General features: G+C 37.1%; 4 protein-coding genes across 5 annotated transcripts; 2 read left to right on the forward strand and 2 right to left on the reverse strand.

Annotated features, from left to right (window-relative positions):
- The first annotated feature begins 806 nt into the window (after positions 1-806).
- On the forward strand, positions 807-5668 carry PIF3 (phytochrome interacting factor 3). Of its 2 annotated transcripts, XR_002528759.2 has the most exons (9): positions 807-1825; positions 1971-3210; positions 3299-3400; positions 3519-3584; positions 3939-4004; positions 4107-4625; positions 5046-5175; positions 5289-5379; positions 5458-5668. XR_002528759.2 is itself a non-coding variant. In XM_021974755.2 (8 exons), the coding sequence occupies exons 1-8, from the start codon at positions 1767-1769 to the stop codon at positions 5291-5293; spliced, it is 2187 nt and encodes a 728-aa protein (XP_021830447.2). In that variant the 5' UTR covers positions 807-1766; the 3' UTR covers positions 5294-5668. The 2 variants fall into 2 exon arrangements, 1 of the variants encoding a protein (XP_021830447.2); XM_021974755.2 differs by having other exon boundaries at positions 5289-5668.
- A 246-nt stretch (positions 5669-5914) lies between these two features.
- LOC110770587 (uncharacterized) lies at positions 5915-10161 on the reverse strand. Its single transcript, XM_021974753.2, has 2 exons — positions 9846-10161; positions 5915-8915 (listed from the first exon to the last, which is right to left on the reverse strand). The coding sequence occupies exons 1-2, from the start codon at positions 9894-9896 to the stop codon at positions 6264-6266; spliced, it is 2703 nt and encodes a 900-aa protein (XP_021830445.2). The 5' UTR covers positions 9897-10161; the 3' UTR covers positions 5915-6263.
- Positions 10162-17356: 7195 nt separating this feature from the next.
- LOC110770604 (transcription factor MYB61) lies at positions 17357-19449 on the forward strand. Its single transcript, XM_021974778.2, has 3 exons — positions 17357-17722; positions 17813-17942; positions 18031-19449. The coding sequence occupies exons 1-3, from the start codon at positions 17590-17592 to the stop codon at positions 19160-19162; spliced, it is 1395 nt and encodes a 464-aa protein (XP_021830470.1). The 5' UTR covers positions 17357-17589; the 3' UTR covers positions 19163-19449.
- Positions 19450-24213: 4764 nt separating this feature from the next.
- Positions 24214-27204, reverse strand: LOC110770556 (pectin acetylesterase 12-like). Its single transcript, XM_021974707.2, has 12 exons — positions 26861-27204; positions 26641-26723; positions 26319-26448; positions 26151-26224; positions 25738-25824; positions 25539-25663; positions 25365-25425; positions 25185-25238; positions 24981-25058; positions 24771-24876; positions 24515-24657; positions 24214-24422 (listed from the first exon to the last, which is right to left on the reverse strand). Exons 1-12 carry the CDS (start codon positions 27096-27098, stop codon positions 24324-24326), a joined length of 1278 nt encoding a protein of 425 aa, XP_021830399.1. The 5' UTR covers positions 27099-27204; the 3' UTR covers positions 24214-24323.
- Between the last annotated feature and the right edge of the window lie 177 nt (positions 27205-27381).

Here is a 27381-nt window from a genome sequence, read left to right on the forward strand (position 1 = left end):
AAATTTATAACTATGGATGTATCATGTACGTATGATAACGATGTTGTTGTTGTATTAAAAGTCCACAACTACAAATCCAATTTCGATAAGATAACATATAGAAATACCAAAAGGATAATATGCTCCCTATTCTATTCGAGTACAGAGAACAAAGACACCAAATGCACCTATCTTGCTACAGAAACAAACCTACCAGCTGTGGGCCTTTCTTCCATGACCAAATCACATCAGGAAATCAATTCAGAGGATAGGGAAGAAGGGCTCACCACACCAAGTACATACAAATAATTCAAGTGTAATCTACAACAGAGTCAAAATAACTTGATTTTATCTCTTGTTCCCCCATTTTAGTTTTATTATAAATGTGTCTATCTTTAAGTTAACAAAAGAGGGTTTGTAAAATTATGATCATCAGTCATGGCAGCACCATGTTTTAGGTAGCAAGTAGCAAAGATTGTGATCAGATTTGGTAATGACAGGTTGACAAGACTATGGCTTAGTGGTGGCAGTTATCATCACCTATATCTACTATGACCAAAAAAGGAAGAAACTTGAGGTTAGAATTTGAGTTTCGTTTGGATGGGTGTATTGAGTAATATGATTTTCTCAAACCTAATTAGTAATATGTAATGAGTTTGTAGTTGAAGTAATTTAGAGTGTTTATCGTTTAACAAGAGGTTTGATTTTTACATTCCTCAATATAATATTACTTGTATATATATATAATTTTTCAAAGATTAGTACCGGAAACAAAATTCAAAGGTAAATAGGTTATAACATGATAGGAAGTTTGACCATGGTTAACATCACAAATGGCGTCAGCTAAACTTTGGTAGTTGAAAGTTGAAACTTTGTACCTCTCTCCCCCACTCTATCTCTCTCTCAATCTCTCTCTCTCTCTGCATTGGTCCCCCTGCAAGTCTGCAAGCCTTTCGCCGTCTTCTACGTCCACCGTCCACTTGGATTCTCTCTCTCTCTCTCTCTCTCTCTGTGAAATCATGGGTTCTCTTTGTTCGAGCTCAGTTTTACTAACTCTTAAGAGCTTTTTCTGATTTACCATGTGGATTGGTGTAATTTGACTAGTTCGAGGAACTCTGATTTCCCCAAAATCAAGTTTCTTGTATCCCTTTTGTTAATGCCCTGTGTGTATATGATTATATTTCTAGCTGGGTATTATTGGGTATTATTGGGTTGTGCAGATTTTCGGGTGTTCTTCAAGTTTAGATTGTTGGGTAGTTGGGGTTTTGCTTAAGATTGTTGATTAATTTAAGGAGATGTAATCTCTTTTCTGGGTTTTTCGTTTAATTACTAAAAAAAGTGAAAAGAACTAATTTTTAACTCAAAGGAGCTCAAATTAGAGGTTTTTTAGGGATCTTTGGCAGCCATTAAAGAATTAATTTGACTGCTCACTTTTATGTTTATAAAACTAAGTTGTATATTTTATTTTACTTACTGATAGAGACTTTAGTATTTAAAGAAAGATTTTATTCTGTAAATTATAACTGCAAGGAATATAATTTCTTTTCTTTTTTTCCACTATAAGTTGAACTGGGACTGTCTTATAGTGGGGTTTTGGTTGGGAGTTTACGTCTTCAAACACTCTTGCCTCTTGGCATTCTATATATATATACATACTATATACTTATTTATGGTGCTTTGAACTCGACACCTAGATCAAGCCTACTGTGTAGAAGCTACCAATAATGGCTATGTTCTTGAAGCTTTGTGGAAATTCAGAATAACACAGTGCTTTACAGCTCTTCACCATGCCTTTGTCCGAGCTTTATCGGATGGCCGGGAGGGTTGATTCAAGTCAAGATTTTGAGTAAGTTCTGTTCCACATTTTTACCATCTTTGCACTCTTACATCTTTTTATTTGTGTCATTGAGTTGTGTTCTGTTTTCCCATTTAACATTTGCGGAAAATTTTCTTCTTTTCCCCACTTTTCCACCTTGTGGGATTTAATGCAGACCTGTAAATGACTTTGTTGAGCTAGTATGGGAAAATGGTCAAATTATGATGCAAGGCCAGTCTAGTAGAACTAGAAAGAGTCCAACTTGTAATAATAGCTTACCTTCTTACAACCCCAAGAATCGAGATAAAGATGTAGGAAATGGCAACATTGCGAAGACAGGGAAGTTTGGATCGGTGGAGTCTGTATTGGATGAAATTCCGTTGTCGGTGCCATCTTCCGAAATGGGTTTGAGTGAAGATGATGAAATGTTGCCTTGGTTGAATTATTCCATTGATGAACCTTTACATCATGAATACTGTCATGAATTTTTGCCTGAATTATCCACTGTCACTGCAAATGAGATTTCCAGCAATAGCAATCTTGCCTCAATGGATAAAAGGAGTAGTTCTAGTCAGGTATATAGGGACTCCAATACCAACTCTGCACATGAAGGTGCTTATTTGGAGCAAAGGAATGCGCCAAAGGTTACTTCAATAGATGGTGCTGATGTTAGCAGACCTAGAACTGGTACCAGTCAATTGTACCCATTATCATCACAGCAATCCCAATCATTATTTCCATCTTTCAGATCAAGGGTTTCGGATATTGTTGGTGATAATACGGGTAGTGCCACCCATCCTACTGTTTGCAAGAATTCAACTCAGGTTTCATCCGCAGGTGTTTTTCCTGGCATAAAAATGCAGAGGCAAGATCCAGTAATGCCTAGTAATAATAATTCATCCGTAGTGAACTTTTCCCATTTCTCACGACCAGCTGCTCTTGTGAAATCTAATCTTCAGAGCATTGGTGCGGTGGCTGGCTCGGGTTTATCAAGCATGGAAAGGATTGGAACTAAGGGCAAGGTTTCAGCTGCAACTAGTAACAATCCTCCTGAGACAACTCTAATCGATTCAAGCAGCGGTTTACCAAAGGAGTCAAATTCACAATGCCAACATATTACAGGGACATCCAATGTTGAATTGAAACCAACAGAAGCTAAGCCTCTTGAGGAATCATGTGCTGCTAAACAGTCTGAGGCGGCATGCCAAGAGGATACCTCTAAGAATGACACAAACACCAATCATATTCCTTGTGAAAGTGCAAATAGGGTACTTCGGGATGGTGAAAAAACTTTGGAGCCTGTCGTTGCTTCTTCTGTTTGCTCAGGCAATAGTGTGGAGAGAGCTTCAGATGACCCAACACATGCTTTGAAGAGAAAATCTCGTGATACTGACGAGTCTGAATGCCATAGTGACGTAAGTTGAAAGTTGGTAGTCAATATTTCTTGGAGTTCCTTACTGTTTCCTTTCCCTCCATAAACCAAGAAAACCTCCTCATGTGCAGGATGTGGAGGAAGAATCTGTGGGGGTGAAAAAAATAGCTCATGCTCGGGGCATGGGTTCGAAGAGAAGCAGAGCAGCAGAAGTGCATAATTTATCAGAAAGGGTGAGCAAAACCAATCATCAATAGCATTCATGACAGAGAACATGTTAGCTCTTTCCATTGTGCTGTTTGTAAACTCTAAGATTATTTAATTGTACTCGTTCTGGATTTCTGTGAACAGAGGCGAAGGGATAGAATCAATGAGAAGATGCGTGCTCTACAAGAACTCATACCCAATTGCAATAAGGTTGGATTTTTTTCCCTTAAGTTTTGTTTTTTAGTCTTGCCAGACATTTGCTTGTGATGTTTGATGGACTTTAGAAGTTTACAGTTTTGGTGTTAATCAATGACCTAATTTGAACACTTTTGGAAGTGAAAACGATTTTTAAAATAGTATCCATGTCTAGGGAAGTCTATCAATTAAAATCTGAAATGTACGTCCAGAGTCTTTCAAACTTTTTTTTCTTTCTTTCTGAAACGTTGTTAGTTGTTTGTTATAATGAATGTTACTGATAGTCATGGAAGTTTAAGCATAACCTGTTTTTTGTTAATATCTTCTTCTGTAATTTGGTTATGCTGACATTTCTTTATGGAAAATAAGGTGGACAAAGCTTCAATGCTTGACGAGGCTATTGAATATTTGAAGACACTTCAGCTCCAAGTACAGGTAAACTTATTCTCTCACTCCTTAGTTTATTCATCTTCCATGTTAATGTCTAAGAAATTGGATATTCAAGTATAACATGGTATTATTTCAATCTCGTTGCAGATTATGTCAATGGGAGCTGGTTTGTATATGCCACCAATGATGTTTCCAGCAGGAATGCAACACATGCATGCACCCCGTATGGCTCATTTCTCGCCCATGGGTCTTGGAATGGGAATGGGGATGGGATTAGGCATGGGTTTTGGGATGGGTATGCCCGACATGAATGGTGGATCTTCTGGTTACCCTATGCTTCAGGTGCCCCCCATGCAAGGAGCACATTTCCCTAATTCACCTATGGCAGGGCATGCCTTCAATGGGATGATAGGATCTAACCTTCAGATGTTTGGGCTTCCTGGTCAAGGAGTTCCCATGCCGATGCAACGGCCGCCCTTAGTTCCTTCATCAGGAGGTCCCTTTATGAAGTCATCTGTAGGACTAAATGCATGTGGTGCAGGAGGCCCTATGGAAAATGCGGAATCAGCTCCAGTTTCTGGTTCAAAGGATTCAGTTCAGAACATGAACTCTCAAGTCGTGCAAAACACCAATGCCAATAGCTCTATGAATCAGACATCTAGTCAGGTTTGTGCATTTACTATGAACTAAACTTTTTTTTGTAAAAATATATGATAATGACTGAGAGTTTGGTTGTTTAATTGATGCTGCATGTTTATTGGGGGGATTCTTTGCACTTACACAGGAGCATCCAATCCAAATAAATTAACAATGGGTGAAAAGACCCCAAGATTTTTTATACTGAGATGCAGGTTTTGAAATTCCTAATGTTGGATTCTATATTCTCAACATGCCCCTCTTGACATATGACCATATTGAGCCAAACAATCTCCTGCTTTGACACAATGTTAAAGTTGGAGCATCTAATCCAAAAACAATTGGTAATAGGTGGACAAGTCCCTAGGATTTATATAATTGTCTAGACCTTTGGAGTTTGTGTTCTTTCCATGCCTAAATCAAGTTTTTATTGTTCTTTGTTGTTGCCAGTGCCAAGCAACTAATGAGGGCTTTGTACAGCCTGCTTTGGTGCGTAATAATGTTCAAGCGGCCGATGTTGATAACAACAGAGCTAACAGATCTTCTAACGGAAATGACGTTGTGCTTAGTAGAACAGCTAGTGAGTGTACAAGGGCATTCTCGTATACACAAATTTTTATATTCGCATACACAACACAGTAATACTTCATTTTCTTGGACGAAATATGAACTTATCTCCACTTGTACATTCAGGTTAAGCAGTTCTACTTCTATCTGTGGTTGGAGGAGAGAAATCGATGATGCAGCATCTTGAGATTGGATCTTTTGCTTGTTTCAGATCCGGGTAGATACAATTTAAAGTACAAAGCACCTCTGAGTCGATCTTGAACCTTTGCAATAACCATCTGAATTATAATTTCAGGAGAGCACAATTACATGTTGCACAGATTTTGGTACCTTGAGAAGACTTGAAGTCCCTTCTAGCGTTTGTACATTCACTTTGTAGCCGGTGAGGTAATGCAGCAAAGTATAAGAGTTGAATATACCGGAAATATATGTATCAAATGTGTGTTTTTGGACATATTATAACAATTCTTTGAATTAATGACAATGAGAGTAATGTCTTAATAATACATATGTTGTACTCTCTCTTTCTCTGAAGCCATTTAGGTGAAATATGGTACAATCTTTAACAAGGATGTTGGCTATTCAGATGGTTCCATGTTCATTTTGCTTGTTCCTAGTTGTTGCTAGCAAACGTCGTGTTTCCCAAGTTCGACCAATTCTTCATAGATCTTGACTGGGCTTGCAATCTTATTTTCTTTTCAACTGAAATGCACAACTAATGGCTAAAGTAAATGGTATTTTGATTAAAATGATGATTGAAACTTGAACATAAATCCACATTCCATTTTTCACAATATTAAACTTCTTTCTTGGCGATAACTAACAACAATCAAGCACCAAAACACAGACAGTAATTACAATCTACAACTCAAATCAACAGTGTCAAGAGGGGAAGATACTAACAATATACACACCACTTTACGCTACTGAGTCTGGCAGGAGCCTATATGTTCTATATGCACGCATCCTTTTACCATCAAAACACAAGCCATGATCTGAGAGTGAGCAGCAACACCAAGGGGGGGAACCACAATCATATAAACATCACAAGAATGAGGGAAGATACAATATGTGATATATGCAAACTAATATTCCATCTCATTATTTGACTTTAATATCATCCTTGGTTCCAGAGGCAGGGTTTTTTGAGCTTGGAGATTTCCCAATGATTGCCTTCTTTGCCTTCACCAGTGACTGCTTTACCTTCGACAAAATGGTATTTGACTGTTTCTGAGAGGGCTTAGCTGGAGCTTCCTTTGGCAGGTCCTGGGAGGGTTTTGTTTGATCACCATCCTTGGTGGGAGGAGGCTCTATATTCTGTTTAGATTTTGCTACATCGTCATCGACTTTCTCCAATTTACCAGCATCTGTTTCATCCTGTTTTTCCTCCAGTTTATCCTCTCCTTTTACTTCTGACTCAGATTGCTTGGAATCTTTAAGTGGTTCATCAGCTCTAGTAACTTCATCTTGCTTTTCCTCCACACTCTCATCTTTCTTGGTTTCAACTTTAGCTGGAGTCTCATCTTTTATCTGTTCTGCTCTTTCATTTTCCACTGCAGGTTCAACATATTTCTCAGCTCCCTCAAATGATTTTTCTGTAACTTCAGCGGGAGAAATAGAGCTGTTGACCTCCTCTTCAAGTGGTTGTGTTGAAACCTCATTAATCACATTTCTGTTTTCGTTTTCTTCAAGTTTCACATTCTTTGTTTCATTCTCTTCTCCAGACTTTTCTATTTCCACCACTGCCTCTTCTGCTAGCTTCTCAACCACATCAACCCCACTTAATTCTTTCTTTAGGTCCTCTTGAATTGGTTGAGTTGAATCCTCAGTTATCACATTTATCTTTTCATTCTCTTCAATTCCATCATTCTTTTCCACCTTCTCTTCCCCTACATTTTCCAACTTCACTGCTGCCACTTCTGCTAGCTTCTCAACCACACCAAACCCACCTACTTCTTTCTTTTGTTCCTCTTCAATTGGTTGACTTGAATCCTCACTTATAACATTCTCTACATTTTCCAACTTCACTGCTGCCACTGCTGCTAGCTTCTCAACCACACCAACCCCACCTACTTCTTTCTTTTGTTCCTCTTCAATTGGTTGACTTGAATCCTCACTTATAACATTCTCTACATTTTCCAACTTCACTGCTGCCACTTCTGCTAGCTTCTCAACCACACCAACCCCACCTACTTCTTTCTTTTGCTCCTCTTCAATTGGTTGACTTGAATCCTCACTTATAACATTCTCTACATTTTCCAACTTCACTGCTGCCACTTCTGCTAGCTTCTCAACCACATCAACCCCACCAACTTCTTTCTTTTGCTTCTCTTCAATCGGTTTAGCTGAATCCTCACTTATAACATTCCTCTTTTCATTATCTTCAGTTTCAACATTCTTTGCCACATTCTCTTCTTCAACTTTTTCGAACTTCACCTCTGCCTCTTCTGTTTGCTTGTCAATTACATCAGCCCCATTTAATTCTTTCTTTTCATCCTCTATAGTTTCCTTTACATCCTCTTCAGTCTCCACCTCCTTTTCTCCAACCGTGTCCAGTTCCACTGCCTTTTCCGCTAGCTTCTCAACCACATCAAACCCACTTATTTCCTTCTTTCTGTCTTCTTTAATTGGTTGAGTTGTATCTTCAGTTTCCACATTCTCCCTTTCAACGTTTCCAGTCTCCACATTCTCTTCTCCAAACTTTTCAGTCTCCACTGCTGCCTCTTCTGCTAGCTTCTCAACCACATCAACCCCACTTGATTCTTTCTTTTGGTCCTCAGTAGTGATCTTTTCTGTGACTTCAGGTAGAGAAGAATCCCCTTCATCTTGTAGCTTGATTTGAGCTTCCCGACTAAGTGAAGCCTCTTCTGGAGTTTCGATTAGACTAGGCTTGTCGTCTCTATCAGTTTTCCCTTCTTCCAGGAATGTGGGCTCCTCAACCTTACCAAATGAAGATCCGTCATCTTTTACTCCTCCATCCTCCACACTTTTCTCAGGCTCAACTTCATCATATTTCTTCTCTTCTGCTGTAAGTTTAGGTTGTTCTGGTTCTTCCTCCACTGCTAGACTAGGTGTATCGACTGTTTCAATTTTCCCTTGCTCCAAGAATGTGATATGCTCAACCTTGTCAGCTACAGACCCTTCATCTTTCACCGTTTCATCCTGCAGGCGCTCTTCAGGCTCCTCATCGTGTTTTTTCTCTACTCGAGAAAATTCAGATTGGTCTTTTGGTTTTTCCTCCACTTTTGCAATAGCAAGCTCTGGCTCTGAGTCTTTAATCTCTTTTAGGACTGTTGCTACTGACTCCTTTGGTTTCTCAATGGCTTCAACTGATGATTGAGGAGCATCAACTATCTTTGGTTGCTCCACTTGGCCTATTTCAATGATACCTATTGATGGTTCTTTTGGTGCTTCTCCTACTACAGACTCGATGTTTGTCTTAACCTCTATTGGGCTCTCAGCAGCATCAGCCACTTGCTTTGGAATAGCGGGTGTTTGTGAATCAGCAATGGATTCATTTTCCACCTTCGTTTCGACTCCCACTGGAACATCTGGCACAGGAGCACCATTAGTCTTCTCAGCCTCGACTACAGGAGGCTCAATGTTCTTATGATCAACACCTTCAGACTCAGCTGGTGTTGCTAAACTTGTTGCATCCTCAGTTTTGGTTATTTCTTCTCCACTTCCTTGGGGTAAAGAAACACTTTCTTTTTCAGAAGCCTTTTCTTCTTCACTCACCTTCTTTTCAACTTGCTGCAGTGATTAAAAGATGATCAGCAGTAAAATAAATAAATCCATTGAGGAAGAGGGCTTCGCATAGAAATAAACAACCTAGCCAAGTATTGCTAGCTGCATAGGTATTAATCAAACATACACAAAAGAGATAAAGTAAAGAAACTGGCAACAAGAGCACTACAAGCATTGCTTTTAATCTCTTTGGGCATCTATAATTTCATCCAAAAATAAATTTGATAAGAACTAGTTACTGAGATCTCTGTGTCCACTTCAAATAAGAAAGCCAACCACATATGTGTAGAACTTGAAAACAACCAATATCAAGCCTATCTGCATCTGGCCAAGGGAAACTTTATTGTTTAATAAAAAGCTCTGCATCATATGAAGAAGACATCTGTGGCATCCTCTGCTAAACAGAAGATGGTGCCCTTTATGTGTTATTCATATCTCTACTTGTTTTGAATTATTTTCATGGTAAAATATTCAAAATATCACTTGTTGAAAATATAAAACACATATCATCTATCTTCTTCATCAGGATGTTCATGATATGGATAGATTTTAAAACCCCTACTTTGAAAGTTGCAAACCTATATATTCTTTTATATATATATATATATATATATATATATATATACATATATATCCAATATGGATATAAGTAAAAAGCAGGACACCTCCAAATCACAAACCATGAAAAAGACAAGGTTACTTGCATGATGCTTCAAGTTGGTGTTGAGGGAAAAAATACATAATCATTCATGAAAAATATCAATTAATACCCAATAACATGAAAAATATAACAAATTAAAGCATAATCTTAACTGGGTTTTGATAGATTATAGTTCACAAAACATAAGACAATACAACACATAAAATCAACTCTGGATCATATGAACTTTGAAATCCCTGAAAGGAGGATCATACTTGATCACTGAATGAACTAACCTCATCATCAGTGGTAGGAACATGATGTGATGCAGCAGTTTCTGTAGCCATGAGAGGATCAAGAGCAAGCTTAACACTTGTACCAAGCAGCAGGAATTAAGATGTTCAAGTGAAAAGCAGAGGCAATAAAAAAAGAAGAGAAAAGGGAGAGGAAAGGAGGAACAAGACTGTTGGCAACGAACAACCCGAAAAAAGCCAAGTGAAGTTATGGGAAGTAGAAGAAGATGAAGAGCTACCACACACAAATGAAAAACAGGTTGTCAATTGGCAGGCCACATCACATGGTCCTGGCAACACTGGCAATGATTAGGCTTAAAGAACTAATTACTTTTTGTTTATCAACAGAAATAAAAAAAAAAAAATATATATATATATATATATATATATATATATATATATATAAATGGAGCGAGTGACAGCTACAGTTGGGCGTGGACGGCACCAGAGCCTCCTGCGTTTTAACGGTCTGAAAATTATTTTTGGGTCAAGAACAAGTTTTGCGTCCATGTTGGGCCATGGCGGCCATGCACAGCACCAATCAATCCCTTGAAGCTGGGATCCACTACGTGTAATTTATGCGTATTTTTTAGTCTACGGAGAACTAGTTGAAGAAATACAGATTTTTTATTATTATCAGAAATGTAGTTTTCAAATATTGGTAGCGAGGACTAGGAAGACTTATAAACTCGATCGCAGGTATTTTTCACATATTTTTATTGAAGTTTTGACTTGAGGATCTCTTGATTGCGATTATGAAAATGCATTTAGACGAAATTTTTGCTTCTTATGTATCTTGTGATTTAATCTCTATCTATACGTTGTTTTTCTAATTTGAATTTTCTTTTATGTTATGGTCGAATCTAAAGAAAATTATAAGCACCAATCACATGTTATTAGACTTTGTTGGTAAACTTTTTATTAACCTTTCATATGCAAAAGAATAAAAGAGAGAGAAAAAGAAGAAAAAAGGAAAAAAGTGAAGCATGTGGCTAACAACTGAGCCCACCAAATTTAAAAAGAAAAAGAACTGTGGGCCTCAGATGCAAAAGCTTCTTGTTGATGAGCCTTTGCCTTTTGATTTCAAAAGAAGTATGAGCCTCGTAGACCAAAAGCCCAAAAGTTGTTTGATGGCATGGCAAGCTTCATAGCCATGAGGCTTTTCTTCCTTCTGCAAGTCTAAGATTGTTAGGAATTTGGGTTTGGGCCTTTTTGTTTTCATCTGGATTTTTGCGTTTGAGAGACTTTATATCCATAATGTTTTTTTTTCTTCTCTTTTTCTTTTTCTTTTTGTGTAAACCAAGATGCAGACCAAGACTCCAAGAAGAGAACCGATTGATATCACCATGGAGTAATTTTTAGGTGTTCCGGATACACCATTAGGGTAGAATTCTATAGTGAGGGCCTTAGATGAGGTCCTCACCACCATTAGATGGTTTGTTTCAAAGTTCAAACAGTCCATTGATTCCATTATCTTTGAACTTAGAAAACCTTTCAAAATGGAATTTCATAACCTATATAGAGACTAAAATTGCATGCTGGATAACAAGATTCAAACGCTAGCCCTGAATCTGCTTAACAATGGGTTTTCTACTGACACCAAGTGTAACTTTAAGCATAGTTGCAAAAATGCTGGTGCTTCTTCTAGAGTGTAAACCAAAGCCAAAAAAGTGAGGAAGCCCTAACCAAGTGTCAGTTTCTAAGTAGGCTGTGCTAATGAAAGGGTCATGCCATGTTGGGCAAATGGTACATGTGAAGGGTGGTCAAGGGAAAATAATCATATTGAGGCACTCATGCGTGTGTGTGAATGATTGTCAACCGTTCATATGCATTTATAGTAGAATTCATGTATACTAACGGCTAGCCGCCACCCACTATAGCTATCAAATGTTTGCCAATGAGATATAGGAAGGGATGGATTTACCAATTAGGTCCTAGTACTGTGATGGATTAGATTTTGAACAATCTGTCATGGACCTCCTGTTTCTCCTTTATTTTTTTTTATCATAATAAATTTGATTAGACACCTTTAATCAAAATCTGTTAAGGAAAGCACCAATGAGAGTATGCCATCAGTTCTCAAAAGCACACTGATTGAGAAGGCTCAATTTCTCATAGCATTCCCATTAGAATCTCAAACAGTTCATTAAGGGCAGAGGCTCTCCCCCAAAATTAGAAGTAATGATGTAACTGAGGCAAGAAAGTTGACTATCATTTCCCACTATAAAGCAAAAGCAAAGATGTAATTATTCAAGGATGGGGTACAAAGGGGAGCATTTCAACCAGACAAAGCTTTTTGATAATTGATGGGATTAATTAAATGGCTTTCAAACACACTTCTTATAATGTTGCCTTCTTGTTAAAGTCAATTGCCCAATGTACTCTGTAATTTAACTTGACACAAATCAAGGGCTACATCCCTTTTCTGCATGATTAAGTGTTGCTAATAAGCTATTTAAAAAAACTAATACACGGGGATTAATTTGAAAGAACAGTGGTTTTACTTAATCATGATTGTTTTTGAGATCTTAAGCTTCCCTATATGGCAATCAAGAAAACGTCATGGCTCATGATGCTGATGCTCATGTTTCTATCATCATCATCACACTCTCTGACAAGATAATTAAGTTTAGTTGTGATTTAACTAAATCTCATGAGATAGCCATGTGCTTATGTTTCCAACTGGCGCTAATGGGCCAATTGAGTAGATACATTAAGGTCATCTCAAATGTAACCTTTCAAGGCTCTATTAGATCCATTTGCCCAGCAACACAATGTGGAGTGTTTCCCCACATTTTCTTTTTCCCTTCTCACCTGTGTTTTCCATGTTGTACCAATTTCTAGCCATAAAATTTGAGCAATGGCTAAAAAGATATGTCCTCACTCACAATCTTAACGCACAAACATGCATAATCACAAAAATCCCAAGAATCCTCACATTTTTCGGCTGCTGTCCTGGTTTTGCCAACTTTAGGAGAGAAAATGTGGGCAGAAGATTGGCTGCTGCCTGCCTTAATTTGAGTGGATGGAAATAAACATCTGTTGTTTAAAAGAATTCATTTAGCAATATAAGGTGTCATTCTGTGGTATATGGAGCAAGGGTTGCTCTTCTTGACTGTCAATTGTTGTCTGTTTTTGAATTAAGCTTATGAAAAGATGGCTTTCGAGATAATGCAAAAGAGGGCATCTCCATCTTTCAAGGGCGTATGGATTGTGTCTCCCTCCATTTCAATGACTTTCTTTTCTAATTATGATCTTCCAAATCTTTCTTTCCATGAATTTCATTTACAAATTTCCCATCAACCAGGCCTTTTGCATCAGTGCCTTTTCTTTACTTAATTAGATGGTATAATTTACACTTGCTTAAATGATGAATTTGTTAAAGTAGTACTAATAGTTATCAAAACCTGCCCACTTGATGACTCACACTTTGTCTAAGATACAGAGAACTAAATTTGATAAGACTAGCCAATCTTCTTTCCACAGAATATATGTGCCTCAAGTAGTCTGAATTCTGGAAAACCCTTGAGTGGAAGATTTCTGTAAAGTGAGCTCACACGAATCAACTGGTGCAAAAGGGCTTCTTCATCTTTTACAGAATGAAGAAAATAATGAGAGTAGATAAACCAACTACATATATGTTAAGTTGTTAACGTTTTTACATATCACTTTTCTGTCTAGCTAGATCACAAAAACTAGTTGCGTGACTCCGCATAACGGATTTAGGCCTCCTCTGATACCGTTTGTCACAAGCCGGGGGCTTGTCATTCGACCCGAAAGACTAGCATGTTAGGTGATGCTTCCGGCCTACACCATCATTACCACAAGATCAAACTCATTCTTACCTGATGTGAAACTTAACTTGTGACACAATGCTGATGTACCAAAAACTGTTCACTGATCTTTTTCACTTGGTCGAAATTATGACTCAATGCTAATGACTTCAAATCAACAGAGAAACCATGACACACTTATAGAGGGTAATTTCATTAATACAGATTTAGAAACATGCAAAAAGATGAGAAAACAAAGAAAAAAGAAAGAGAAAAATGCATTGAGTTGAAGGGAAAGCTCTCAGCACAATGATGGTGTTGTGATGACTGTTGAATAAACGAATTCACTGTCTCCCCCTATAAAAAAAAAAATTATAAATTATAAATAATAAATTATTGATTTTACATCACATCACCACACAACTCTCTCTGCTGCAAAAGGCTTGCAGATTAGGCCTTCTTCTACTCAACGGTTCTCTTTCTCTCCTTTATGGCATAGTACACTGTGGACCAATATAATAAGCTAAGATTAATTAAAGGGTAGAAATATTGATTAGCAAAGCCCCACAAAAACCCTTTTTCTTAATGCAAGTTCAATTTTGATGTGTTCTTCCTTGCAACTGCTAAACTTGGGGGACCAATGTTTTCCCTTCATATGGTTAAGTTCTCGAGTATATTCATTCAATTCAACCTTCTCTAGCCAAAATCCAGCTCAGCAACTTGTAATTTACAAATGCACATTAATTTCTCGAAGCGATTTCAGATTAGATCTGTCCCAAGCTTTGTCTGGCCATGATTACTTAAAGTGCTTAAGAGACACCCCTTAATATGCACCTCTTGTTCTTGGTGACGACTGCACAGTAATGTAAACACTATCTTCACCAATATCAACTTGAATAAGTCTGTTCACCTGATTTTGCGGTGTTATAGTTTCATCGAAAAATTACTCCGTTAACAGACCGCTGTTTTCATCAATGTCAACATGAATAAACTTGTTTACAAGATTTTGTGGTGTTACGGTCACATTGAAAAATTACTCCCTTAACGGACCAAGGTAAACGAACACTAGTTACCCCTACAGTTGCCTCATTAATTTAACCAAGATGAAAGAAGTTACATGTACAGGGGGCTATGAAATTTTTAAAACCTGCCAATCATTTGAGGACAGAAGACAGAGATTTTCATTCCCTAGAATGGAGGGTCAAAAAGATAAAAATTATTATACGTTAGGAAGTAAACACACAGATAAAACCAGTTTCAATATGCAGATAATTAATTGATTAAATAAAAGTGAAAGCATAGAAATGACAGCAAAGCCGACAGATTAATAAACATATGATATATCAAGCAAAAAGAACAAGGGAATAAACATGTAACAATAGTTGACTTCATAAGAACAGCTCATATGGTTCATGATGAGGCATGGAGATTACAAGCATCTTCTCATTGGGTCTGTGAACCATTTTTAATAAACAATTCACAGCAGGATGTTCTGAATTCAGACATTGCTAAGGTCAAGGGAAGCTTCATAATACAAGAACAACTTGACAGGCTATCACAGAAAAGAAAAAAGTTATTATTATTATTATTATTATTATTATTATTAGATTAAACCTCTTTCTAAAAATTTGGAATGTGTTTAAGGAAATTGTTAATTTATTTGGGAAAATTATTTATTATTCACCAGTTTGGATGTTTGTATGCCATGCATACTCTGCACATAGAATATTCTGTCATCCAGAACTATAAAAGGAGATAAATTCATACTTTAGTCGTCACCTTATTTTGGCTTTTGCTTTTTTCTCTTTCTGGTTTTTACATTAATTTAGCTTATCTGTACTATTATAAAGAAGATTAATTTAATTTAATTTAATTTGATCATATACCATTTTAAGGTCCTAGCATACAACATTTGCCACTGTATATTTTGCTTCAACATTTGCCACTGTATATTTTGCTTCACTTCAATAATGCAACTGTATGCTAGTGGGATAACTCAGTTGGTTGAGCTCTTTCACCTCCATCCATGTGGGCAGAGGTTCGAAACCCAGAGGCACCCCTCGGCCAATCGCTTATACGAAAGAAAAATAATGCAACTGTATCATTCATAATATCAGTATTGTCCAATAGAAGCCTCTGCCAACAAAAGTTTAGGTCTTTTTCTTATGTTTTTGCCCATATAGACAAACTCATACAGAATGGTAAAAACAAATTGTCTTAAATGAACTGATATATTGTTGTGAGAGCTCATCTGATGCAAATAATTTTAATAATTCAACCAATTTGTCTTCATTCAGATTTCAAAATACTTAATCAACCAAAAAAAGGACAGCTATGCCTTTGTCATTATTTATTGTCATTTTCAATATAAAAAGAATGTGCCCGTAATTAGTAGTTACTTCTTTCATACTTGGATACCCTTAATTGGCATTACACATAGTAATACAAGTTGCTAAAGAGGTCAGAAGACTGAATGAAATGCAAAGAAAATTCTGAGGTAAATTGGAAAACAAGTGATGCATGACAGAGGAGTTGGCAGGATTTGAGTGATTTTCTAGGAAAGCATAAATAGACCCCAATTTCTTTGCTATATCTTGGAAATATTTCATTCTTTTGCAATCAATTATGAAACTTTTCAAAGTAATCATGATTTGGGGAAATTACCCAAAAAGCCAATAGAAAAAAAAAGGAGGTCAATAAAATACGAGAAGTATCTCACAGAAAAGTTAGTCAATAAAGGGGTGTGTAGCAATGGAGTATTCTACTTTTAATAATACATATAATTAAAAAAATATTTATCATACAAATCTTATGATAAATAAGGATTAAATCATGCGCAAAAAATTTATTTCATCAACCGTTCAGATTAACAATCTAACAACATAACATGTGAAACGGTTTACAAGCGTAGAAAACGTTTCTAAATAACGGATACATTGAGCCTTAGTTATCAATGATTTATTACACTAGCCTATATTAGCAAAGGATACTAGTCATGGAGATTTCTTTTCAAGAGAAATTTTCCCTTTTCCAATTCACGTGTCTGTTTTTGTGTCAAGAATCTTTGGATAGAGTTTTGATGAAGTAGGGTATTGCTTAAAATTCAATACGAACTAAAGAGTTGTCATTTTCCATTTTTACCAAATATGTTTTGTAGACCGGTTCATTTTCATCACCTAAAACCTTAAATAACACGCGCTTCTAGGACTTTTTTTTTAGCTAGTCCAAGCTTTTCCATGGATGGATTATATATCTTTCAACAAATGCTCAAGAAGTGAAGCCAAATTCTGAAATTCTAAAACCTTGACGAGACTAATCAAAGTCAAATAATTGGAGCTCCATCTCACTCTTATGATCCTATCCATCAACTAGGCACTTTCAGTTGCAATCTGGACCGTCGGATAGCGGTGGAGCCCACCATGTGTAGGTCAAGAAGCTGACTTGGACCCTGCAGTAGAAAGTAGAGGAACCCAACTCGAGAAAAATGAAATGTTAATTCAAAGGGGTTTGTGCTAAAATAGCCCTTTTATTACAACTTTTATTCTATAATAGCCTTGCCACATACCGTGCCTCTTTGTCGTCCCTATAGTGCCTCTTTAATGCAAGGGAGGCTATTTTAGAATAGAAATTGTGAAGAAAAAAAAAAGAAGAGAGAGGCTATTTTAGCCAATTTCACTAATTTTCAAACTACAATCTCCAATCACCCTCATGAATGTGACTTCTCTCTTTGAGGCTCCTCCTATTAAATTGATTCCCTACCAGGCTGCCATTTCATTTTCTTAACTCCTTATCATCTCTTTCTCTCTCTGTCCTCTCTCTCTCTGTTCTCAAATTCCACCACTTCACTTCCTAGAAAGCATACATATCAAAGCCCCCTCTCCTGTTGCTGACAAATTCACATCAGGGTCTCTATAAAAAAAACTTAGCCACTTTTATAAAGTTTCTGCCAGCATTGCAGGTGTCTTGGACTCCACATGGGGAGGCACTCTTGTTGCTACAAGCAGAAGCTAAGGAAAGGCCTCTGGTCTCCTGAGGAGGATGATAAGCTTCTCAATTACATCACCAAGCATGGTCATGGCTGCTGGAGCTCAGTGCCTAAGCTAGCAGGTACTCTAATTTGTCTTTTAATTTGCAAATTAAGGGAACAAAATTACAGGTCTTTCTCTTTATGTGACATGTGGTATGATATATTGGCAGGTCTACAAAGGTGTGGGAAGAGTTGCAGGTTAAGGTGGATAAATTACCTGAGGCCTGATTTGAAGAGAGGGCCATTCTCACAGCAAGAAGAGAATTTGATAATAGAACTTCATGCAGTTCTTGGAAACAGGTAATTTATGTTAACTTGGTTTTTCTTTTTCCTTCTTCAATTCATCTTCTGGGCAATTAATAAAATCAATTCTGCTGCTACATGTCAGATGGTCTCAGATTGCTGCTCAGTTACCTGGAAGGACAGATAATGAGATAAAGAATTTATGGAATTCCTGCATTAAGAAGAAGCTGAGACAAAGAGGCATTGATCCCAACACTCACAAACCACTCTCAGAGGTACTTGATCAAGATGACAAAGAGATTAGCAAGCTCTCCCCAACCTACAAAAGCAATGAGAAAGCCTCTGTGGGATCAAATGAACTCAATCTTGCTGAGGCAGTGAATTCAAAGCCACCTGCAGTCCCTGAAAACCGGTACCCGGTTGAGGTTTCTTCCAGCTCCAAGGTCCTCAACAACAACAGTAACAATGGAAGCAGCAGCAGCAGCAAGAATTTGACTGCTGTTAATCCATCCACCCAAGAGTTCTTCCTGGACAGAGCTTGTACTACCTCACATGAAGGCTCCACCAGCAGTTGCAGGCCCTATGATTTGGTGGGGTATTTCTCTTTTCATCAAAACCAATCCAATTATGGATCAGATATGGGGCTAGCAGTAAATCCAAATACCACTTTCAGCTTCCTCAATCAAAATCCAAGGTCTTCTGAGATGCTACCGGTAGACTTCAGTTCTAGCATGACACCAAGTCTTCTTCCAACCATGTCATCAAGCTCATCAATCTTCACAACTCCCCCCACACGTGTGAAGCCTTCCATCAGCCTCCCCTCTGATAATTCGTCCACTTGGGATTCAAACACCTTCAGCAACAATGGCAACAGAAGCAGCAGCAGCAACATGGAACTCCAAAGCAACAACAACAACAACAACAACAGCAGCAACAGCTTCTTTGACAGCAGCGCTGCAGCTTTTTCTTGGGGCCTGCCAGAGCCTGTAAAATCTGACGATGCAGAAGAGATAAAATGGTCTGAATATCTCCACAGTCCATTTCTGATGGGAACAACAGCAACCGCTATACAAAACCATCATCAAGCCTTTCAACATAATAATACATACACTCATGATCAGGTCAAACCAGAAACGTCACAGTTTTTGTCAAACAGTTCAAGTGCAACAACTACAACTTCAACTTGGCACCATCAGAACCAACAAGCTTTTCAAGCTTCAGAGATGTGTACAAAGGATCTTCAGAGACTTGCTGTAGCTTTTGGACAGACCCTTTAGTTTGTATTATCATTCAAAATCATCAGGTGCAGGACAACCTACTCTATCTAGCTAACTTTGAGAACAAAAAATTTCAACATCATCATCAGAAGTTGTCAGTTTGAGAGAGAGAGAGAGAGAGTGAGAGAGAGGGCTTGGAAGTAAGACTTCTTCTGGTTTTACAATTTACAGGTGTGTGCTTATAGAATTTTCTTTTTATTTTTTTTGTAAATGTGTCCAATACCAAATTTATCAGCCTTTATATTTTCATTGTTAATCACCATATATATTGTGATATCTTCATCTGAGGCTTATGTTCATCCAAATCCTTAGGTTTGTGCATGAAATAAATATTTCATGTTCTTCATCCAATTATTGCAGATTTAATTGAAAACATCAAAAAACATTTATTGGGGTTCAATGTGTGGTGGATGAAAATTGAATAGTGGTTGTATATGCTTTTTTTCTCGAAGAAATATTCTACTGACGTGGAATGTCATGTGATTCTTGTCACACCAGCATAGGTCATACAGTACAAGAATTATGTAAGTAATAAAATTAAGTTTTTCCAAATATACTCAGTTTCAACCACAACCAGTATCATTACTTTCACTTTCGCCTTCACCTTTTCAAATCTGAAGTCCAGAGGTGATTGTGACTCCATCTGCAAGATAACCAAATATATTTGGTTTCCTGGGATCCATTTTATTTATTTATATTTAGACGTTATATATATTATTTATATATACACATCACTTTCTTTCCTGATCCTTTTCACATTGAAATAATATAGATAGAGAAAATTATATTTTCCAGTGCAGAAATTCAAGCGGGCATTTTTCTTAAATGGATGTCTATCAATGTCTCCTAGAGATGGAGATGTTTTTCACTTTTCATGTTTTTAACAGTCTTTAAGTCACTTCCTCTCCCTCCAAGACTCAATGGCTGATGAAGACACGAAATAATGGTTGTCTTCCTTTTACTACAAGCTGATAAAGTTCATGGTGTGCCAAGCATAAATAAATGAAAATAATATGGGAGGCAAGGCAAGATTCCCACATCATATATTTATAGAAATCCACCTGCTATAGTACTGGTGAAGGAAAAAATATATATGAGAAATGACTTGCAATGCAACAACGGCCATAAATTCTTGTCTGATTGTTTTTCTTGGGTGGCAAATAGACTAGAGATTATTATCTTCAAGACATGAGAGCTGAAGAAATTTTCCAATTAAGTACAAAAGAAAATTGAGGAGGATATTTAAGTGTACAGTGGCATGGAGGTGGAGGAGGAGGGAGGTGACATATTATGACAAAGCTAGCTATAATTTTTCGTACTATAATATATCACAAGACAAGAGCATACCGTGTGCGGTGTCCCTAGGGTGGGCCTAAACTTTTACTACTTCTGTGAGGAACCACAGAATTGGGTCCCTCCAAGATGCTGAAACTTCAAGAAAAGAAGTAAGGAGAGAGAGAGAGAGAGAGAGAGAGAGAGAGAGAGAGAGAGAGTTTTTAGTGAGATGTGTAGAAAGAAGATAATAGAATAGACTCTGTGCAGTGCAGGCTCATCAGAGGAAAATTCATAACAGTGAGTGAGTGAGTGAGTGAGTGAGTGAGGGTCCAAAAGAAAGAGAGGTGAATTCATCACCAAGCATCTTTCCATTATGGAGCAAGACAAGGGTAAATCTTGCTCTAGGGAATGAAAACAGATAGGGCAAACATATATAAATGTATAGGAATTCATAATTGACAATTCGTGGACAACCCAATGGTACATAGTAGAATTAAAGTTAGTTAAAGAATAAAAACACAGAAACGAGAAACAATGTGCATGCATGCCTGTAAAATCATGATATTACTCTATGTATACATTGACTGTTTCTAGCCTTGGAATTATCTGATAAACTTTGATTTTTTTTTATTTTTTAAATACAAGCCATAGCCCAAATTACGAGGAGAGAGGGTTTCTCACACACACACTATCAAGACCTTTTTCCACAGGACCAGCCCCGTCGGCAAAATTTAAAAACTTTCAATTTGAAAATTTCATACCAAAAAGAGAAAAAAGAGAGATGACAATAGAGCATGGGTTGGGTTTGGGGTATATTTCAAGGAAAGCCTATTCAAGTAAAAAGGCCACGCCTTTTCTTCTCTCAAATACACGACAGGCACCATTTTGTTTGTCCATGCACACAGACATCATTGTACAGTTTCCCTCGTGGAATATGTCTAAGTCTTTTTTATTTTTTATTTTTTATAATTCGAATATATTTTTTTCTTTATTTCAGGGCAATATATAAATGTTATATGTATGGTTTATATATATACATGCATGTGAACCAAATTATTGGGTCTATCTGTTGGGGCCCTACAAATTAAAGAGTGTTGGTAAAGAACAAAAAGCATTGCAAATATTGGCCAGACCGAGAGAGGAGAAGATGGGATTACAGTAATGCAGTTGCCAAATTTGATTTCTTTGGTATTTTTAAAATCTTAAAACACCAAGATAACCCTATGTTTTAATTTAATTTAATTTAATTGGAATCTTTACTTTTCTTTTTTCTAATATATTAAGGCTTAATACTTTCTATCAACTGATGAGATGAATGTGTTTATAATCATTAACCCAATGATGAGTTCTGCTCTGTGGAGGAGATGATGATTTTATGTAAAATATTATTTGTCAGAAGATTTTGTTCTGCTGCAAAGATTTATATATATCTCAAAGCTACCACATATAATCCATATATGCACAGAGAAATCAAGATGAAGAAGAATTCAGGCACAAGTCAGGAAAAAAAAGGACTTGAAATCAGTAGGGGAATTGTGGTTTCTTAAACTCTGCAAGTTGACAAAAACATAATAAACAAAGTTAAATATGTTTCTTGTATTAGAATCAACTTTCATGGAATGTTCTTCACCTAAACACTTTGAGGTTCAGAAGGAGATTAAAAAAGATTAAAAATAATTGGCTGTTCTTTGTTGGCAGAGATTCGATCGAAGAATCTGCAGCACAGAAAAACCAGCATCTTGTCTCTCATTTTGACAATATGCAAGCGCATGGCCTAAACATCAATGCCAATGAAATGCATAAATCTTTGATTTAAGAACACGACTGTTAACTACTAGAAAAGCTCTATATAAGCCACGGATACATTCAAAATACTTGTTAGAATGAGCCCATTTTAGGCAAATTGGCTCATTTCTTGTAGCTTGTACCCTAAGTTGATTTGGGTCCCTATAGTTTTCAAAGAATTATTGATGAACCATCTAATAAATGTTCTTTTGTGGCCATCTATTTTTTGTTCTGGTAACAATTTATTCTTATAAAGACAACGGTTTAACAGTGGAACTATGAGCCCCACTGGTAGCAGAAATCTCATGGCAAGTACAAGCCTGCACAAAGTCATCTATTTATTTATATATGTGCCTTGTGAACATGGGAGAACGACACACACACACACATATATAATTATAATATATTAACCCCCATGACTTTGAGGTGTTGTTAATATAGTTCCTTACCAACTGGCAAATTGTTAATACGTTGGTTTGCAGAACTTCTTTTCCTACAAGAAAAATATATTTAACTATCATGGGAAGTACTTTTTTTTTTAAGTACTTGATATTACTTTGATTTTTAAATTAAAGCTAAGTATTATTTAAACCACCACCTTCAATGTATAGATTATTTTATATGGATTAGAACTTGAAAGCATAAGAAAACACCAAAAAAACTTTGGCCCCAGAGAGCAATACAATATAGACTTACATTATTCATGAGCTTTTGTTCATCCCTGCAGACAATCAAGGGGTTAATGATAAGGAATCTTAAAATTGATCATAATCCCAATAATTCGAGAGAAAGTCTCAAATCTTGGCACAATCATTGATGATTGTTAATTTTCAACTCTCCAAAATATGAACTGAGGCAATTTGATTCCTACACACAAGACCTTCCTCTAGCTTAAATTAATTATAATATGCTGCAAATTATGAAGGGTAACATGGCATTAGGATCATTAATGCAACATATATCACAAATTAAATCAACTCTCTTTGTCTGGTTTCGAACCATGTATATTTTAATCATCAGAACACAGAACAGAGAAGCAGTTAAAGCAAATAGGATATAACAAAGCAGAGAAGACTTATATTTTTATATATATGTAGAGAGAGAGAGAGAGAGAGAGAGAGAGAGAGAGAATAAAAGGATACATACAAAGAGAAGTCTCTGAGTCTTGGTTGTTGTTCAAGAAAGATACCAATTGATCCCTACTACTTTGTCAAACGGAGGAAGATTAAAACTATTTATCTCAGAGTTCATAGGCTAGCTTTGCAGGGTTGATGATGTTCTTTGTAAAATACAAATCACAACGGGTTGTACGGCGCAATTTGCAGTGATTTTTTTTCTTCTTTTTGCTTTTGATATAGTGAAAAGGGTAGAATTGTTTAATCTGTATGGAGTAGTTCAATGTTCTACTCTCACAAAATACTGTAACCACAGTAACCCGACATGGATATGCTAAATTTCCGTTTAGGTTAATAATCCTACTACATATTGGGCTGGCGACACTGGTTTTTGACATAACATCCGGCTTTAAAATTTTGATTGAGGTCTGAAAAGCCCACATAAGCTTAGATGGGTTTGAATAATACTGGGATTTAGCATTTTGACTAAAGTGTTATAAAGCCCACATATGCAAACATCCAGGTAGTGTTATGCCGTTTTGGTACCCTTTTTTTTTTTTTTTTTTTGGATACAAGCGATATTTTAATATAATCTAAACTATGGGGATTTGAACTTGGGTACAGAGTGGGGAGCACATCGCTCTAGCCAACTTGGCTAAGTCCATGTCTACACCGTTTTGGTACTTTAAAATGAAAATTTATTTGCTCACCACCACCACCCTTATATTGTGACATGTATTGTTGGATGAGTTTGGTTTAATCACAAATTTCAGAAATTAAAATTATCCAACGGCACAAAATGTGGTGTTATATTGGTGGCGAGCAAATCTGTTCTCCTTGAAAACGGTAATGTTCACTGTTAATTTTCAACGTTCATAGTAGAAAGAATTCCATTGATTTCAATTGCATTATAAAGTTGTTTTATTAAGCACAGGGGATAATAACTCAATAATAGGATGACCATGGAAATGAGACAATTGATATAACTATGCTGACACTGGAGGAACCAGATGGCGGCAAGTTTCATCAACAACCTTAACTTCTGCTCGGTCAAAATACCAATCTCCAACTGCTTCTGCAATTGTCTGCAACATCTTGAAACATAACATTAGGATCATGTCTTGAAACTCTATCTATGTATACATGTGTTTGTGTTGGAATGGAAGAATAGGCTCACCTTGTTTCCAACAGCAGGAGAATCAGGAGCAAACCAAGCACCTTGCCCCGTTTGACCGTGCACATAACATGAATTTATGAACATCCCATTTTGATCAGACATTGAGAATTGTTTTAATGCATCCAACATTTGGTTCCTAAATCCTGTTTCAAGAAAAACAATGTCATAATATTTACAGGTTTTAGTTACTTTGTTTCTGAAGCTGCTACAAGTTTTAAGAGCTCAAACAAGTCCTCTTATATGGGATGCCTGTCACCTTGCAGAAATTGCATCTGGGATGGAGAACAACTTGCAAGGTTTAATCTGCAACCGTTCCAGTCGCCGTGGGGATCTGCTGATAAAGGAGCTAAACTGTTTTGTATCTGATTTGAAGTGGGAAAATACAATTCAATCCATTATTTCAGAAAAAGTCCATCCATTAGTAATTCTCAGACAAGAGTAAGACCCTATTAAAATGAACACTTACCTGCCATGAATCATATGCTGCGTTGAGTATAAATAGCGGGGTTGTGATGTTGGCGATTACGTTCTCAGGGAAGAAGCACTGCAATGCTAGAAAGGTTGGAAGTTGCTTCAGTTTAAGAGCAAGAACAAGTGTACAACTTATTTTATTTTTCCACCTATCTTCGAATCAAAAACTGCAAGAGAAGAGAGAGAAAAATTTGATTACCGAAGTAGGATCGAGGTGGCTAGTGCAGTAATGTGGCAGATTTTCTTGCACCCCCTGGGACAACAATCATAGAATTCTCAGTTTATCACTCTGTATGCAGAAGACATAATGTAGGTGTGTCACTGTCATACGAAGAAAATAGGGTTTTGGGGTTGGTTGCAAATCTGGTAAGGTCAATACCTGCAAGCCTACAACACCAGTATATAAATTCCTGAGTGTGCGTCCACCAGAAATATCAACCCTACAATTCCATGCAGGATCGCCAATGAAAATTGAAGTGTTAATAACTAGCTAGAAACATGTCTGCATATAAAAAATGCAGCAAAGAGTAAGAGCATTATTAATAGTACTCACGCGTCAAGAAAAAATCCAGCATCACTCATGCACTTCACTTTTGTAGTCGTGGGAAATAAGCCCCGAAACTCGTCACAGTGCAAAATGGATGCCAGACCGCCAGCAGAGCCACCAGTAAGAAGAGCCTAAAACAATATGTTGCAAGAAGTTCCATAACATAGGAAAAAGAGTAGATCTTGAGCAAGAAGAAATGGTATACCTGATTGGCGTAGCGCATGCCCTTCGACATCAAAGCTTCCATTGCAGACAACCATATACGCTGTCCTCTAAATTGCAGGTTTGCTTCCTAAAACCAGGACCACTATGTTTAGGCATTTGATATACGCATATCAATAGAAATAGTTGAGGTACCTTGTAGCACTAGCAGATTCATGTTGAATTTAGCATTTGATATACTCTTCTCATAGTGTAACTTTGTGCAACTCTAAAATAAAAACTAGAAAGTCCATCTTAATTTCTATAGGAAAGCACCAATGTACTGTCTAAACAACAATATAAAGCTGAGGCAATGCTTGTGAGATCCTAAATATGCATCTTCATTGCTCAAAGCCAAATTATAACCAATACCAACAATTGGGGGGAAAATGTAAAAGGCAAGAACATCCTACTGACCTTGTTTTCACTGTCCCCAGAAAAAGAAGCACCATCGCAATAGCGAAGCATTACTCTATTCCAGTTGAAAAACTCTGCAATCCCATATATGATAAGATAAGGGTCAAGACGGCCAAACCAGGACAAAAAGCAGATGCAGGTATTTAGCATTGAGTTTGAGGGGAAAACCAGGATTGTCTTCAGCTTCATTGCTCAGTATTCCAGTAAATGCTTTCTCTTTTTCCATGAGTGATGAAGATCCATATGCTGAATTTTTGCGGTTAGAACAACTCCGGGTGTCGTTACACCATGCTCCTCCCTGCCACAAGAAGGACTTAGGCTTGTTTGGAGATCAATCAACTAAAAACAAAGATAACTAAAAGGAAACATGTAACTTGTCATCTGATAGTTTCAGTCACATCGTGCTCTGAAATGTAAGTTTCCTGAAACCGTCTTTAAGATATGCTTAACATATGAAAAGATTTCATTGTTTCTGATTTTACTCACAAACCTCCAAGCGAATGAGCCAACTATTTGCACCTGACCCATGTCCAGGATGCAAATGATAAGCGGGTAATGTTCCATCCAAGCAGACTGCAAGAGCCAAATTCACAAGTAGGTAAAATTAGGCCAAAACAAATATAAGTCTGAGCTCAAATAAAAACCATCAATTATCTGAAGTCACTATCATTAAGGAAGAAGAATTAAGACTTGACTTGGAAAATGTATACCTGCTCCTTTAGCACCAGCTCCTTCAATGAGGGTTAACTCTACCATTAATGTGTTATTTGCAGCATTGGAGCCTCCATAGGTCTCCAACAAAGACAGCGCTGTCTCATTACTCTTCTTCAGAAACCCGTCAACCCATTTGCTGAAAACAAGTGCTGTTACAAGACCAAGTACCCACAAGAACTTCATCATGGCTCTCCTCTGCTTCAATCTCTCCGCCACCCAAGTCTTGGAAAACATAGCTATAAAAATGAAACTCAGCTCCTAAACCAAAAAGAATTTCGATTAACGTCACGTGTTTTAATAGGATTAAGCTGTTCACAGCTCCAGACGTACACATTAACAAATTTACCAATTCAGAGAGTTTTTAAATTCTTGCTCACTTCTATATTACACTGAGAAAGCTTTAGATAGGCATCTAAATAACATAGACGTAAAGGAACTGCAACAGAGGAGATAAGATCTTATGGGAGATTACTCAACTAAAGCTGTCCACAAATGGGAAAGATAAGAGGAAATGTCA

This window comes from Prunus avium, chromosome 6 (genome assembly GCF_965620075.1).
Source record: "Prunus avium chromosome 6, drPruAviu1.hap1.1, whole genome shotgun sequence".
Lineage (NCBI taxonomy): Eukaryota > Viridiplantae > Streptophyta > Magnoliopsida > Rosales > Rosaceae > Prunus > Prunus avium.

Coding starts and splice junctions, on each gene's coding strand:
- PIF3 (XM_021974755.2), top strand. CDS start 1,767: ATGCCTTTGTCCGAGCTTTATCGGATGGCCGGGAGGGTTGATTCAAGT. Junction 1,826..1,970: donor GATTCAAGTCAAGATTTTGA/GTAAGTTCTGTT, acceptor GATTTAATGCAG/ACCTGTAAATGACTTTGTTG. Junction 4,626..5,045: donor TGAATCAGACATCTAGTCAG/GTTTGTGCATTT, acceptor TGTTGTTGCCAG/TGCCAAGCAACTAATGAGGG.
- LOC110770556 (XM_021974707.2), bottom strand. CDS start 27,098: ATGTTTTCCAAGACTTGGGTGGCGGAGAGATTGAAGCAGAGGAGAGCC. Junction 25,239..25,364: donor CTGGTGTTGTAGGCTTGCAG/GTATTGACCTTA, acceptor TTGTTGTCCCAG/GGGGTGCAAGAAAATCTGCC. Junction 24,658..24,770: donor CCAGATGCAATTTCTGCAAG/GTGACAGGCATC, acceptor TTCTTGAAACAG/GATTTAGGAACCAAATGTTG.
- LOC110770587 (XM_021974753.2), bottom strand. CDS start 9,896: ATGGCTACAGAAACTGCTGCATCACATCATGTTCCTACCACTGATGAT. Junction 8,916..9,845: donor TTCCTACCACTGATGATGAG/GTTAGTTCATTC, acceptor TAATCACTGCAG/CAAGTTGAAAAGAAGGTGAG.
- LOC110770604 (XM_021974778.2), top strand. CDS start 17,590: ATGGGGAGGCACTCTTGTTGCTACAAGCAGAAGCTAAGGAAAGGCCTC. Junction 17,723..17,812: donor CTCAGTGCCTAAGCTAGCAG/GTACTCTAATTT, acceptor ATATATTGGCAG/GTCTACAAAGGTGTGGGAAG. Junction 17,943..18,030: donor CATGCAGTTCTTGGAAACAG/GTAATTTATGTT, acceptor GCTACATGTCAG/ATGGTCTCAGATTGCTGCTC.